The following is a 16,574-nucleotide window of genomic DNA, read 5'->3' as shown; positions in this document are numbered from 1 at the left end:
ATGTTTACAGAACGTTTGGCTCTATTTGAACTGCTTAAATGCCTTAATTCCTTTAACTTTTAACCGGTTTTACTCTACACACTCATCCTCAAACAGATTTCTACCTCAGAAGAGTTAATGCATTTAAGTATTTAAGCACTTTCTCTTGGCTGAGAGCACTTCTGCTGAAGAGTTAAAGAGATCATGTAAACAGCTGTGTAATTCTGAACTGACAACTTTAACAGCATACTTACAGTTACTTGCAGAGTCATTTTATATGTTTTGTTGGTACATGCCTGAGACAAAAGTGCTTGAAGACTATTTTAAAATGTTTTGCCAAAGAAACGAGAAAATGTTTTCCATATCGTGTTTTGCCTCAGAAAGGTTATACTCCTACTTCAGAACTCCTCTTTTAGCTTGCTAAAAATGGCCTTTTCAAGAGACTGTGTGCTTTCAAGTTTGTTCCAATCTTTCAAAGTAATTTTATTTCTCTCAGTAAGTCCTTTTGAAGTACAACCTGAAGAGAAATAGTCTATTTTTCCTTACTTTGATGGTTAATTTCTCACTGTATTTTGTTGTTGAATCCCTTGTACTTAAGAATAATGGTTCAACTGTACTAAAGCATTTGTAAATAAAGCAACCATGAGGAACACAACCCAGAAAACCCAATACCAGGCATATATATGAAAATCCAGAGAAAATAAAATACAAATACCACCTGAAGAAGAATATAACAAAAACATGATTTTGCAGCCTGGTATCATTCTTTTAATGAGAATGCTTTTTAACAGAGAGATTGAAATGGTGCTTGTCTCATGGTTTTCATTTGGCTGCCCTCATTGTCTCCAATGGATCCTCTACACCAGCTCAGGTCCTCCAAAGGAGGAGCTTTTTTATACATCATCCTGATTTGAGACTCCAAAATATACTTCAGGAATAAATTAGCTCCCACTCTTATATGAGCTAATGGGATTTGGCTGACTTTTAGTTATGTCACCTGCTTGTGCTTCAAACCTTGGCAGATCATGTTGCATGTGTGTGTTGTACACATGTGCACTTTATATCCCTACCAGCAACAGCACAGGCAAAGGGGTCCATCCTTTGTAGCTGTGACAGCCATCAATTACTCTATGACAAGCATTTTGGACTTCTGTCCCTCCATTTCAGTCAGATGTAATGTAGGTATTTCTCACGTGGTTAATATGAGCAAGATCACACATCACCTGATACACTTTGAACTAAGACACTCCTGTATAACCAGCATATATTGGTGCTTTAGTTTACTGTACAGAAAGCCTTCTGTATCCCAGTTATGCAGTCAGAGGTTAAACATAATGCTCACATTTAGCTGATGTTGTTGGTAATTCTCAAGCAATCAAAAAGCATGCCAGGTATATTTTTGTCTCATAAAATGAGCTAATGGAAATGAATTTCAGTTCAAGCAACTGATGGCCTGATCTCTACTCTTAAAACAAACTACTACATAGCAAACAGTTCTTTGTTATGAAGCATGGTTAATTTTTGCCATTGGGAAAAGCCAGGTGTATCTTCTCTGGCCACACTTCATAGCTGAAAATCATAGAGGATAAAAGGGATCATTCACAATGACCTGAGTGGGTATCAGTCTGAGCTAACTCAATATCCAGGCACTACGTCCTCCTATACAGTGAATCAGCAGTCTAAAGGGGCTGGATGTCCTACGAATTTATTTGAGCTTCCTCAGGATATCTGACTTGCCCATGGGCACAAAAAAACATCTTCATAAATCTGTGTATTGTCATTAAATTTCCTCCTAGATCTTTCTTGCCTGACAGTAGTGTGAAAGACTACCCAATAACAGAAAAATTTCCATCAAAGAAAGCAAAAGTACCCACTCTGATTTTATATTTTTATTTTATTATTAGATTTGCAGGTAATGAGGAAAATGTTTATCCCCCTTTTCACTTTCTTGCAGTTCTTCTCTGCTACCACTGAGTCTTCCTTTTTCAGAAAATCCCACAGCTTATTCCTAACACTACCATTTTAAGAAACATCTAAAATAATTATGGAGATTCAGACAGGAAGAGTAAGAATATCAAAGTTTAACATTTGTATGAGATGTTTAAGGCTTGTGCTCCTAGAAAAAGAAAAAAGTGAGGTAATGTATGATTAGAATTTTGTTAAAACTGGATCATTTTTTGTTGTTTGCAGCATCCTCTGGCAACAGTAGACAAAACCAGCTTAAGCCACAGAAAACGAAGAGAAACTTTTTCATTCTTCTAATGGCAAAATGCCTCATAGACTACTAGGAATAGAAGAATTTTAATTCGAGCTTAGCAATGGACTTTAAGGTCAGTTTAGGTCAGGGGTTGGCAGCCCCTCACAAGTGGTATCCCGTTTTGTGTTCTCTGTCTTCTCTGTCTTCAACTCAGATATAAAACTAACTAACACACCTATGTGAACCAATTCTGTGATTCCGATGACCCTTTGTGGCAAAACTACCACTGTGGGTTTATCAAGACCATCTGCAGAATTCTTATCTTACTAAACATCACATTTTTTTGTGCTCTGTTCACTTTTTTTTTTTTCCCAGCCTGATGTAGCACCATGCTACAGAAGTAGAAACTGATGTCTCCTCTCAAAGCCAAGCTCTGTGAGCTACTAGTTGATTTGAAGTTGTAGATAAGGAAAAGGCTGTATTTGACCCAATGGAAGCATGGGTGTGATCGTGGAGATTAGCGTTTTTTAATAAGACAACCATGACATAACAGAAAACGTAGATTACTCTTCTGGAGCAAACCGATAGAGCAGAAGTGAAAAGCTAAGACCATTGATGCTGATGAAGTTCTAGAGAATGTAAATCTTATTTACCTGTGCAATCATGTCTGCAGTTTCAGAATAACTGCGGCACTTCTTCACAGCCGAACGAGCTAAAAAATCATCAATCAGCCTTATGCCAATGCCATATCCCCTAAGCAGAAAACAAAGAAAGTTAACATTCTAAATGGGGAACTTCTTTCCACCTACCATCTCCCTAATCTGTCTCTTGTGCTTTCTCAGAAAAACAGCTGCATGTACATAAATGAATGGCTTAGATGACAACAGATTTTCCTGGTCTAGATTATTCTTTCTACCACATTTTGCAGCTTGGTGGGATTGCTGTTCATGTAGTCATTTAAGGAATCATATTCCTTTAAGTGTGATACTCCTGACAAGGATGACATGAATGTTGTTTATATACATATTGTCTACACATACATTTATTTTTACATACATAAATAAATAGTAGATGTTAGATATATGAGTATAATACATAAATTATATACAAATAGTACATGTGATTAATACTGCTTTGGTATGGAGTTCAGCAAATTCTGGGCACCCTCATTGCAGCATTCAGGTGCCAGGAAAACTCATGGGAAATGGACCTGATCTCTTTCAATTTATCCTCTTATCTCTTCACCTCATTTTTCACTCTTCCTCCACAATTCCATCTTTTTCTTTTTTCTGACACGTTCTCTCCCTTTATTTACTAGTTGCAGAAAGAAACCAAAAGTTGTGAGTTAATATATAGTTTCAGTACAACACCACCTTCATTTTGTATTTAAAACATTCAGAGATCTCATTGAAAGAAATGCACCCTCTGTGAAGCAGCCTGAACTTGATGGAGTTTCTTACTGATTTTGTACCACATCTTTGACAAGAAGCCAAAAAAGTGATCTGATGTCTAATGTGATGACAAGACCATAAAGTGGTTTTGGCAGCATGAAGTCTAAAATTGGAGTATGACATGCATCAGAAAACAATGAAATATTTATTTATTTATTTATCAATATCAATAACGGTAAATGCCATCAGCAGTTAGCAAGGTATGTTTTGGTGATGTATAAGACTACTTAGATTCTTTTCAACTTTTATGCCTTAGATTTGAAAGTGAAATGAATAATAAACTGACAAGCAGGTATTTGGCAAATATAGCAAATACAGTAAAAACCACCCTTCTCACTATGGATTATATACGTGCATATAGAGATAGAGCTAAGAATACTGTCCCCAGGTGTCACAGGTCTGCTACAAGGTTTCTTCCTCAAGCTGGGCTGTTTTCATCTTCGCAGAAGATATCCATTTTGCTTTAATGAAACCTGTCATTATTTTACCAAGTCTTTAGCAAGACAAAAACATTTAATAGAAACAGCTATAATAATGAAAAACACAAGGAGCAAGATATGTCTCAACATCTTCCAAAACTACCCTTCAATAATTTCTACCACAACATCCTAAAAAAGCGTGTGTATTTTTGAAATATATGATTTTCACCAGAGTTGAATGAGAGATTAATATAAGTATCTGAGGTATGTCCCTTCTTAGTCCACAAATGAATTACTTTCCTTTTTTCAAATCGATTTTTTTTACTCACTTCCATCGATAGCTATTGGACTATAGCTCATTTGCAAAGTTTCAGATGAATAGCAAAGTGGTCGGGTATTCTGTCCACTGTGATTGTTGTAAATTCATTTTGCATGTTGATTTTTCCTGAAAACACAAGCCTTACTCTTCCTCCAAAGATTTTAGTATATCTTCTTGTTAAGCAGCTCAAAAGTTATTTCTTGCTGATTTTCTGTGATATGACTATTTATGTTGCGATAATGCCACATCGACAGTGAACACAGAAATGCACATTAACTACCTGTGAGAAGCAAAAAGCTTGTCTAGTTTGAGATAACATATGTATGAAGAAATAGGAGGGTAAACATGAAAGCTTTAAATTGAATAAGTGGATATAAGAGATGAAATATATATACATATATATTATTAATCAGCATAATGAAGAATCAACAAGGAACAAGTGTAAGCTCTCTTAATTCACAAATTTGTGTTATTTCTGTTGATAGAATATTGAACTTTATTCTCATGATCTCTGCTATCTAGACAGAGTGCTGGAACTCATAAGATAATAGGCATAAAGCTGAAAGGTAACATACGGGTTCTCAAATAGCATTATCAATGATGTTGAACATTTAAAGTAGCACTTACATTCTATCTAAACAGGTGTTGACATCTTCATCTTTTTCATAGTCCTTGCACAGCTGGGCTACCAAAGCCCCATAGGTGAGTACAAAAAGTTCTCTGCTCTGGTGGAAAAAGTGGAAATAAAAAATGTAGCAACTAGAATCAAACTTTTCCATGCTTTTGAGCTGCTACTGTTACTGCAAGCAAAAATAACATTTACATTAACAAAGAAACTTTTGTCCTTGGATGTGTAATCACTGAAATCCACAATTCAAGTGTGACAGAGCCTGGCTTGATCATCACTTGAGTCTCTGCACAGGGATTTTGCTTGTAAGAAATACTATACAACTATACAACTACTGCCATCAGGTACATCGATGCACCCTTTGATGCATATATGTTTGCTGGATTGATAAGCGCTGCCAAATGCCATCCAAGATTAATAACAAGCATTTAGTTGCAGAAAGAATAATTGAGGCAATGTGCATACATGACCGTATTTAGCAGGAGTAGCAGCTGGCCTTTGGAGGAGAAATTAGGATAACTCTCACTAAACTTCTTGGCCAGGAATTAATTCAGAGAAGTGCTATAGGGCTGTGGCACGTGGGCAGACTAGAGGTGCTTTTTGTTTATAGCCTGTGGAAAAATAATACTAAATGCCAATGAAAACAATAGAACAAATCATACAAGGAATGGAAGAACAGCTTGGTGGAAAGACTTCTTCCTGCCCCCTTTGCATCAAAAGTTTGGCATTTAATCAGTGTTCCCATTTTAAACAAGTCACTGTTCAAAATCTTAAGTAATGTGGAAACATTTCCTATACTCACCTTGGTGATAATTCCTGTTTGCAATAATGTTGAACACTTTGCCACATTCTCATTAACAAGTTTTTAATGGAGTAAATGGATATCATACAGGCTCTGTATTGTTCTAGCCTCAGCAAAAAATGTACATTGTAATAAGATAAATAACTTAGAGAAACTTAAGCATACTGTATCAACATAATTGTACTTACCAGCCACTCTTGCAATCCATTGGAATATTTTTATCCATAAACTTATGTATATTAATTTTAATTATATTATGTTATTCTATTTCTTTTTCAGTGGAGACCTCTGTCCCCTTTTCAGAAATTGGCATAACACTGTCTTAAAGCTTTCTGGAACTTCTCCACTGCCCAAACTCCTACCAAAAATCACCATTTACCATCCAGAGAGACGTAAGGCTCTAAGTTCCTGAAGCAAGATTTATGTGGAATTGAACCATCCAAACACAGAATAGAGATGTCCTTCTCTCTGTGTTCCATTTAATAACTATCTAGCCACAGAGGCATATAAACTTACCCGGCATTCCTATTTCTGACTATAAATCTCTCCAAGCACTTAAACCTCTGCTTCTGAACAGATTTCAGTCTCAGAAACTTTGTGCCCACCTTTTCTAAACCTGTTCAGAATCTCAGCACTAGGAAAAAAGTAAAAACATGCAGCTAGGTGCCCAGTGACTGAGGCAGTCACTTTGGTTTTGTTACCAGTCTTCTGTTAATACAGCTGTCTTATGTTCTCTTTTCCTTACTAGTCACTTCCTCTCTCTTCAGTTTGTTATACTTCTATACACATAGATATGTGTGTCATACTTTCAGGTGCAAACATAGTCTCTTCAGGACGCAACACTATCAGTGGGGTTTTTAAACCACTGTGGCCGTTGTTCTGCAATATGGCACTTTGGTTTTTTGGACTTATAATAAAACATTCCTAAACAGTTAGACATTTTCAACTACAGGTAGAGATTCTGAGGAAACTTCCTATCTGAACTTTTTGTATTTAGACACACCACTGCCAGAGAACAAGAAGGAGAATAACTGGTATATTTAATGATACAAAATACTGCTTTCTATGATCATGCAGTTTACGAAGATCTCTTGGGAAATCTTGTATGCAGTATATTTAAAATAGCTGCTGAATCTTTAGAATATTAACATGAAGTGCAGAAAAAGAAGGAAGCTTTAGTCTATATGACTTCCACTTGATAGAACTCTGTGGTGTGTGATAAATGGTCAAAGCTGACATTCAAAGACAAAGTTTGCAGTTTTACCATTGTTTCCCCAAGAATCAGATTTTGGCCTTAAAGCCACGTGTTGAGATGCTGTGACGGTGCACTCCCTGCATATAGAAAAATCACAACACTAGGAGGATGCAGAAGGACCCCTGCTCCTGCAACATCACCCCCCAAAAAAAGATGTGGTCTGCTAGGTAGGTGGCACACAACGGGCACCAGGTATGCTGCAGTCCCAGATAAACCATCTCTAACTGTTCATGGGGTAGAGATGTGGCTGGCACAACCTTTTCTCTCCAAAAAAAAGAACAGAGTTTTGGCCTCAAGGATTCATGTTGACATCAGGAGTGTCTGAAAATCATTTTGTGTTATAGTCAAGGTAGCTGGAGAGATATGAAGGCTCCTAGAGCAAACCTCAGTATTACTGCTCAGAGTCAGACTCCAAGTCCTATGGGCAAGCTTTTTTATGTCACTGCTTAATAGCTGGTAGCTTATTGGCAGCTCACAACAGGGTTCCACTGAAGCCATAAATGCTGCCACTGCCTGTGCTCTCAGACTCATCCCCATCCTTTTGGTATTTCAAACTACTCAGAAATATAACTGTATAAAACACATCGATACAATAATAGCTTATTCTCACTCCATGCACACTTTTAATTGCACATTACAAAAGTGTCTTACTATTTTGTGGTTCTCCTGCTTTCTTCCTGGTGGCCGAGACATGTTGCTTGTGTAATGCCTGATGTACTTGATTGTCAGTTTATGTCTCTTCTTCTTCAAGCAGAACAGTTTTCTCTCAATCACTGTATTTCCTCTTTCCCTTCTCTAAAGTAATCTCCCTTCTGCTCTTCTGCTTTTTGCATGAGATGTGTTTGCTGCAATCTGTAATGCTGCTGATGCTCCGCCTATTCCTTTGGGAGGAATTTGACTGGCAACAGATCTGCCCCTGAACACAACATAAATAACAGCTCCATCCATAATAACGATTTGTAATAAAATACTCAGCAAACAGCCATGGGAAGTCAAACCGGGCAGCCTGAAGAGATTCACAGGTGTTGCATTTTTAGGGACAGCAAATTTGTTCTGTTCTTTACGTCAAATTTTGTTGTTTTGAGACTTCAAAAATTGTAAGACACTGCTGCACAAAATAAGTAAAAATTTCTCATTTTCAGCTTTAAAGTGCTATAGTCTTCTGTCGGCTCTGACTGCTATAGTCTGGTGTTACTGTCTGTGTAGGCAGGACCAGTATGGGTTACAAGATATTACCAGCATGATGTTTCTGCAAAGCTGGCAGGATGGATCTACAATATCCAGACTCCCAGAGGAATAAACTGTGTACCTGCTACAGCTGCCAGCTTGTGCAAATGGCACATTCGTTAAACAACATTTCTAGTGGATCTTATATCATTGTTAACTTGTTATAACCCCTTTTTGTAAACTTCCCTGCTATCAACGGCCAGGAAGGTTCAACTTATTTTAGATGTTTTCCCCTGAGGTAAATGTGGTCTATTCTGCTAGCTCAGGTTTGCAACAAATTTAGGATATTGTCACTAACAAATTTAAAAGTGAATCGGGTAGCTGTCTTTCCTTATAGGACGTATCTGCACACATCCTCACTGAGTCCTCTCAGAAAAGGAAGTAAAAATACACGGCCTCATCTGAATGCCATGCTGATATTAAATTTCAAGTAAGTAATAAATTAGGTGCTAAAGTTACAGGTATTTACTACTCCAAGTGCACAGAAAGCAGCAGTTGTGATTCATTTGGGATAAGGATTAATTTACTTTTAAAATGGTAGTATAAAGTTATGACATAATTCAACAGCAAAAAAATAGGACAGATAAAAGGATTTTCAGCTTTTTCTGTGTAAACTCCAGTCATCCAAACAGCTTTTGTTTTACACAGAATGAGCTCATGTTGACAACTTTACAATATAATAAGCTTCTTCCATTTTTTTTCTAGTCACTTTTCTGGCCCTATAAAATCTGACTCCATTTTATAAGTTAAACTATTGTAGATATTTTCCATATCTAAATTTAAATAAATTATAGAAGCTAGACATGACAATTCTCTAGATAGTTACTTGCATTTCTAAATTGAGTCTGAAATGGGTTTGTTTCTCAGATTGTCTCCAACTGGTGACAAGCACCAAATATGTTTTTCATTGCAAGAGACATCCCATATTATGTAAGAAAGTGTACCGCATTGCATTTTATAAAACAGCTCTAAAATATTATCATTAGCGTAATTTAACTGCAGTTAAACCATCAGAAAGCACTTAAGGCTACGCATAAATGAGCATCATTTTATTTATCCAGTTCTAGATATAAGGATGAATTACTTCAGTCTGCATTATTAATACTATAATCACGAAGGAACACACTAGATCAGACAGTGCAATGTGTGGTAAGAACACATCAGTATTGTTTGGAAAATACATGCAAACATGTCTAGATGTAAATTCACAGATATGATGTATTAGGTAGAATGTACTACATTTTGAAAGGTTTGCACATGATTGAGAAAATGAAGCTGAAATGGTGTCTCCAAATTAAGTGGGGATTCAATGACTCCACTGAGGGAAACAAGTCAATGGTGGACTTCATCCACATCTTCAGGAACAGAAGAAAACGACCTTCTTAACTGTCATCTGACTTGCGGCCCTGTGAAAAGAGCAGAGGCTGGCACATATCTGGCACCCATTTTAAACCTTAACATAGACTTCTCAGACACAATCCAAGGCAAAGTTCCATCATGTTGTCAGAAGAGGATTTTAGCCTTCAGCCCCAGAAGGCTGGTCTGGCACATTGCTTGAGCATTAGACTACACCAGTTCTCTTCATTCCCATTAAACTGAAGAAAAAAATACACAAAATATCTCCTGAAATTCAAAATCAGGCATAAAAATGTACGCCAGCACCCTTTCTCTTATACTTGACTGGCTATTATGGGAAAGCTGAAACCTGTAGAGCTAAGCACATGATCTCTTTAGTAGTCCAGTATCTAAGAATTCTCTCAAACATGGATATCCCAGAGCAGAGTGCAATATAAAGGTCAATAATGAATTAGGTATAAAATGTCTTGAAAAAATACCTAAAAAAGTTATTTGAGCCAAATCAAGAATACACTTACCAAAGAAGATGGGTGTCCAAATTAGTACAATAGAGGATCATGGTTTTGTTTGCTCTTCATCTCCAGCTCAATATATCTTGTGTTAAATATTTCACTCTCAGAAAATTGAACTCTTTCAAATCACAAGACGGTAGGTGTTGGGGGTTTGAAGCTACATGAAAAAAATTACTTGAATACAGGTTTCCAACATCACAAGTGAGTGCTTTTACTCAAAGCTCAGTGTGGCTGCTGCTTTGGCTATGTTGCTGTCACCATGCCTGTAGACCTCTGCCTGGGAAGTGTTTTCAGTGTGACCTGCTGAAACTTCCTTGGTTAGGTTAGGTTAGGTTAAGTAACTCAGGATCTGTTTTCAAGAGGGTGTTTTTGGATTCAAATGCCTACTTTCTGCTGAAACTCACTGCAGGCACCTAAAATTTCATATAAATCTCCCTATAAAGCACAGCCGAATTCTGAAGCAAAAGATGTAAGCTAGAAGAACCATTAACAGGTTTCTCTCCCTTAACATAGAACTTACTGATGATTTCCTCATCAGTGCTTGTCCTGGTTAAGGAAAGGAACACGGGCAGTGCTCCCTTATCCTCCAACAGGAAATATGTCATGCAGGTATTTTCATAGCATGCTTTCTCTCATGCACAGGCAAGCTTGACATCCATGCACATTGTAACTCAAAACGCAGCTAGGGGAGGTACAGAACACCAGGCTTTTGACTGCTAACTCTGTGATGAAAACATCTGTGCAGGACCAGAGCGAGCACGGTTCAGTCTCCTCTTCCAAACTTTAGAGTAAGCAACCTTCAGATGGAAAATAGAACAATTTCCTCTTTCCCTCTACCTTTTCCTGGTCATTAGATAACAAAATCCCAATCTTTTTCTGATCCCATAAATATAAAAATCTTCTCTGTGGGGGAACTAAGTGCAACTGGTAGAACTATGGCAGGAAAGCTGCAGAATACAGCTTCTTCCCACTGCATTCACATCATGTCACTAATAATAACTAAGCTCTTGGAAGAAAGAGGTGAGTGATTTTTGACAAGATCAGGTGGAAACAGAAAGTGAAACCATTCTCTCCCTTCTGCCATGGCTGCCTTATTTCAATAAAAAGCAAACAAGATAATAAAACCCATTTGATTGTATTTGGGGAGATAGGAAGGTGTAATATGTCTTCCAATAACCATGTTCTAAAAGAAAATAACAAACCATTCTCAATTCTTCAAAAAAAATCACTTGCTCTTATAAGTGAGGCTCTTGGTAGCAAATTCAAGCTGACAGAGCTCTGCAAAACGACAAGCAAAACCATTGCTAAGGTTTGCCCATGTATCCCTTTTGCCTCAGACATCATCTATTAATACAAGCATCTCTTTGCCCCAGAGGCAAACTGGCTGTCACCTCAGGGAGTGGTATTTTGGATTGTGTTCAGTCCTAACTCTTCCTGGGCATCAGATAAAGAGCCTAAATGTCTACCTCAGGACTCTGAGTTCCTCTGCGAAGGCGAGTACTTAAAGGTTTGATGTGCTGCCCAAGCTCTTAATTGGATCCAACCCTGTAATTTGTTCCATAATAGGATGAGCCAGCAGGATTATTTACAGCACAGCATGAAAGCAAATGCCAAGGAAGTGACAATGCATCAGTACAAAGTTGTGGTATTGATTGGATAAATTGCCTCATTCAACAGCCTTAGGGTGACTATGAATATTTCAGTGTTGTACATCTCTTCAGCTTCACATATAATGTGTTTCTTGAGTAAACAAGTGATGCTTAGGAAAGCCTTCCTCTCTTATAAACAAAATAAGACATGGGTTCCCTGTGAAAACTCAGCAGCAATCAATCGGAGATTTTTAAATGAACTGAGGCATAACGGAAGACTCATACATAACACTTCTTCAAAATAATTATGTAATAGCCTGATGGGTCTATGCCACACAATTTAAAGGAGGTAATTTTTTCCAAAATATAATCCCACTAGTAAAAAAAGTAGTTACTGAAAATCCTATGACACTGAAAGAAAATGAAGCTTCAAAATGGCAGTGTTCAGACAGCACTGGGATTTTGTTGTGCTACTACTCTTTTCAAACCAAGAACTTGACAACAGGTTCCAGAAAAGCTGTGGCAAAGGGCTGCTGAATGTTTCAGCATGTTTCTCTATCACTTTTAATTCTGTGTAATGATATCACATAGTTTTGAAAGCAAACTACCAGAAAGGACCTCATTCACAGACTGTGACTGAGGATGAGACAAGCAGGCATCCACTGTTAGTGCACTGGAGGAACAAGGTCTTGCCTAGTAAACAGGCAAGATGTGTATAACAGCTGCAAGAGTGTCTCTGCCATCCAGGAAGATACTATGGGGGCTAAAACTACTTTTTGAGCTGAACGTTATGATTAGCAACCCTCTCTCCAAGAGCAGAGAAGAGGCTGTGCAGTCAGACACTATTATTTCATGCAATCAAGTCCACACATACTGGAGATAGCCATCCGTAATGGGAAAGCAATTTTCCTTACAGATTTTCTGGCTATTTTTTTTTTTCTGTTCTTGTTAAAATGTTTATATTACAGGCAGAACTTCTCAGAACTTAAACACAAATATTTGCATATTCAGATAAAACTAGGGTATGCAATATGCAGAACTACTGGATAGCACAACCATAGACAAAGTGTAACCTGGAGAAAATCACCAGGAGTTAAACATTTTAAATTAACCTCTATTTAAAGCTTGATTTGCGAGAGATACCGAGAGCCCCAGTCATACATCCCAGTATTCAGAAACCAGCTCTGGAAGTGTCTAACTGAAAAATCCCTATGTACCTCTGTCCATAAAATGGAACTGATTGTACTTACAGAAAATCTTAAAACTTGTAGTCACAAACATGCTATATAAATGCCAGCTATTATCATAAGCACATCTGAAGCTGGCTTGACATCATGTGAAGTAAAGGGCAGATCACACATTACAAAAAAACACCTTCAGAAGGAAACATTCAACACTGTCAGGAAAAGAGACATGCTAGCTTCTTGCCACCTACAGGTGAAACACTAAATTCCTCATGGTCCAGCAGCTAATTACATCTCAGACTCCAGTATTTGGAGAGCAAATTGCCTCAGAACCAGAACTGACATTAAATACTAACAGCATTGGGATTCCAAACTTTGTGCAACCTATGGAATCTTTTCTGTTTTTATTTTAAAGTTGAAGCATTTTAAGTTTGGGGCTTTTTTTTGTTTGTTTGTTTTTTTTTTTTTATAATCAGTCCACCGGACAATGCATTGTTTGGTTGTTTTTTCTTGAAGAATAGCTGAAAGATCTCCTTTCTTTTTTTTTTTTTTTTCCCTAGTCCCACCACATGCTTCTGCTAATTACCATTGATTAGCAAACAGCTTGCCATTGTACGTCATCCAAAAGGTAGGGAGAATTTAGTTTCAGACAATTATCAAGGGCCTGGCTGAGCTCACAACTGCTTAAAAGCTGAGATAAATTATTTAATCAATTAAAATACATGATTGGATGTCTGTAAGTATATTTAAAGCTAGCAAAGAAGCTTCTAGCTGTCATGGATTAGAATAAAAAATTAGTTAGAGAAGAAAGATTAGCAGAGGGGGTTTTGTGTGTAATGTTTGGGGGACTTTTTAAGCTGTTAAGTTTGTTCTGTTCCAGTCTGCTATTAACATTAATTAAATGTAACTAAAAGCTAGTTTTGACTTGCAGCAAAAGAATCTAGTAAAGAGTAGGATCTAAAATGCCTTTCCCTCCAAAGTGGTTAACTTTTCTAAAAGGCAAAGAGGTTGTTATTGCTAATGCTGTAATTGCAATATTGACAATAGGTGGGCAGCAACTTTTTTCTGTTTTTACATTTAGCTGTCCCTGTCACGTTGGGCAGAACCTTATCTATGGGCTGGCTTTCCTTGGAGTTCCTGCACTGATCCTTCTGATTGTTGGCTATGCCCTGAATAACCAAACTTGGAGGCTGGTTACAGGCAAAAGGTCTCCTCTTCAGGAAGATGCTACGCCAAACCGGCTACTGCAGTGCAGACTGATCTGCTTCGTCTTGTGCAGCATCACTGGGAGAGCCCTGGTTGCTCCAGTAACATGGCTAGCAGTCACCCTGATAAATGGCTCATATTATGTCTGTGCCATGAGTGAGTATGTCTCTGTGAATTATTATGGAACTAATCCAAACATTACTGCTAGTGAACGCAGAAGGATATTGGCTACATTTCCATGCAGACAGTTAGTTCCTCCAGAGTTGACCCGGGCAAGAGATGAAGTGATTCTCCTACTCCGATACCAGTCACAAGTGAGTAATTCATGTTCCTTCTGCTGCCTGTGAGTCTAATGATGAGAACTAGAGTTAACCCAGCAGGCAAAGTGTTAGGATAAAACAGGACCTTCTGCCTTGAGTGCGGAATCTCTGTGTGTTTTGAAGCCTGCTTTGTTCCTTTAAGTAGAGCTGAACTTCAGGTATATAAACTACTGCGACTGGTTGTCCTGTTTGTTACCTGCTACTGGAGGATATATTCTTCCTTATGTACTATCTGGAAAAGTGCTATCAAGTAAGACAAACAGAAGTTCAAGATCCAGGGAGGCTATGAAGTTTCTTCATTCAAGCATACAAAATGTGACTAAGGGACCAAATTAAAATCTTGGTTTTGACCACACATCATTCTAACAGCTTAAATATTAATAATAGTGGGAACCTTAAGTTGTAATTTCAGAGAAAATTGGTTTTAAACAGGCTGTAAAATAATATGGGCTAGGCATTAGGTGGCTTCTCACAATAATAGTTGTGGAGGCAAAATCCTTAACAAATTATACAACAGAACTTCCTTAAACCTGACAGGAAGAAGCAACTTTACTACACAGCTACCTTCAGTAGGCGGGGACTGGGTTTAGCAACAGACCCCTACCAGGCTTATACCTTGTTAACCTTATTAGTCAGGAAAAGCAAGCAAAGCTTATTTTACAGATTTTTCTGATGCTCAAAAGTTACCACTGAGTATTTTCAGCTGTAACAGCTTTTTTCTTTTCCTTTGTAAGGTGGCTGGCTGGCTTCTGATTGCTGTGGTAGTCATCACTGTCTTCCTGTCTTACTGCCTGGCAAGCTGTTTCTCCCCACTCAGCTTTCTACATTTCAGATACTGGAGCAGCTATGTCCATAATGAGCAGGAGCTATTTGATGAAGCAACGGACCAGCACTCCAGGCTCTATGCCATGCAGCATGTAAAGAAATTCTTTGGGTTTGTCCCAGGGAGTGAAAATGTAAAGGAAATCCGTATCCCATCTCTCAGAGAGTGGCAAGCCATTTCTGGACTGGCCTTTCTAAAACGTGTGGATAAGGAGCACTATGACTACAGCCTCCTTCATGACTGGGCACTCAAGGAATCTGTAGATAAAAAATACCTGAAGACTGATGAAGACCCTGTGATAAGAACATAACCCTGAGGGTCCAGGCCCCCAGCAACACCTTGCAGAAAAGTAGGAATGTGTCTAGCTCCACATCAGACCTGAGCTGCTCTGGAACTTTCTGATGTCTTACTACATTTATATACAAAAAGTATGTGAGCAAGTACATCTTATTTATGTAGTTCTCTAGCACATGCTTACAGATGCCTTTTCTGGTGGTGCCTGACTCTTGTGGGACATGTTGGTCTATGTGCATATTAGGGTGGACTGTTTCAAGTTGCAGTTCTCTGCTTTGTAATACTTGTGCTAAAAGAATGAGTATATACTGTGAGAGAAAGTTATTCCCAAATGCTTTTTCTTTCCTCCCATCAAAAAATCTTTAAAAATTGTTAGACTTCGATTGGATTATGAGTTGGTCTGATCTGTACAGAGCAAATGCAGATAGCCAGCTTTGTCTTGGTGAACCCTAGCAGAAACACCTAATTTCTTCTCTTCCACATCTTTCTTGTATTATGTGAATAAAATATACCGAGCTAACTACAAGCTCAGTCTGTGGCTATATCAGCATGGAAGAAACATATAGGGAAACTTCAACATGGGCTGGGTCTAGATACAGTGAAGAGAGAAGTTTCAATTCTGGTAAGGATGTAAAATGCCCACTGAGGGGCACAGGATGGAGGGGTGCAACATGTAGCAGTTGTATGAACAAACCCTCTACATGTGAAAAATCAAGTTCAAATGTATTCTGGACGAAACCAAGCTGAAGATCAGTCTCCTGTTCCTTTTAGATATGCTTCAAAATCTCTCAGTTGTTTTGTGCTTGCCTACTGTATAAATAGCCAATCAGAATGGGAAATTTCTGTGCAGTATGGTTTGCTTTGCCTGTGAAAAACTCAGAATTGCTGTACTACTGTGCTAACAAATATTACTGATTAAAACCTACTGAATTTAGTGAAAGAGTGCTTAATGATGTTTGTGTTAATTCAGTGTGGTATGAGCTGATGTTACTATACCTCATCTCCTCTCTAAC

The 16,574-nt window shown here is 38.0% G+C and overlaps 2 protein-coding genes across 3 annotated transcripts in view; one reads left to right on the top strand and one right to left on the bottom strand.

Annotated features, from left to right (window-relative positions):
- Positions 1-9,709, bottom strand: part of TRAPPC3L (trafficking protein particle complex subunit 3L) — a 21,919-nt gene extending 12,210 nt beyond the window's left edge. Inside the window, exons 1-3 of one of the 2 annotated variants that reach the window (XM_065835100.2) lie at positions 7,702-9,709; positions 4,993-5,090; positions 2,830-2,929 (exon numbers count right to left, since the gene is read on the bottom strand). In XM_065835100.2, coding sequence (XP_065691172.1) covers positions 2,830-2,929; positions 4,993-5,090; positions 7,702-7,743 — 240 coding nt within the window. In that variant the 5' untranslated portion in view covers positions 7,744-9,709. Of the gene's footprint in view, positions 1-2,829; positions 2,930-4,992; positions 5,936-7,701 lie in introns of those variants that run through there. The other variant, XM_071806613.1, reaches the window with a different exon arrangement.
- On the top strand, positions 9,675-16,574 carry CALHM4 (calcium homeostasis modulator family member 4). The gene is made up of 2 exons (XM_065835499.2): positions 9,675-14,438; positions 15,179-16,574. The coding sequence occupies exons 1-2, from the start codon at positions 13,881-13,883 to the stop codon at positions 15,575-15,577; spliced, it is 957 nt and encodes a 318-aa protein (XP_065691571.1). The 5' UTR covers positions 9,675-13,880; the 3' UTR covers positions 15,578-16,574.

The sequence above is a fragment of the Patagioenas fasciata genome, chromosome 3 (assembly GCF_037038585.1).
Source record: "Patagioenas fasciata isolate bPatFas1 chromosome 3, bPatFas1.hap1, whole genome shotgun sequence".
NCBI classification, from domain to species: Eukaryota; Metazoa; Chordata; class Aves; order Columbiformes; family Columbidae; genus Patagioenas; species Patagioenas fasciata.
The sequence above is the reverse complement of the archived record's forward strand: the minus strand, read 5'-3'. Positions and strand labels throughout refer to the sequence as shown.

What these genes read in the sequence shown, in the direction of transcription:
- CALHM4 (XM_065835499.2), top strand. Translation starts at nt 13,881, where the DNA reads ATGCCTTTCCCTCCAAAGTGGTTAACTTTTCTAAAAGGCAAAGAGGTT. An exon ending in TACTCCGATACCAGTCACAA is followed by an intron (nt 14,439 to 15,178) that starts GTGAGTAATTCA and finishes TTCCTTTGTAAG; the next exon opens with GTGGCTGGCTGGCTTCTGAT.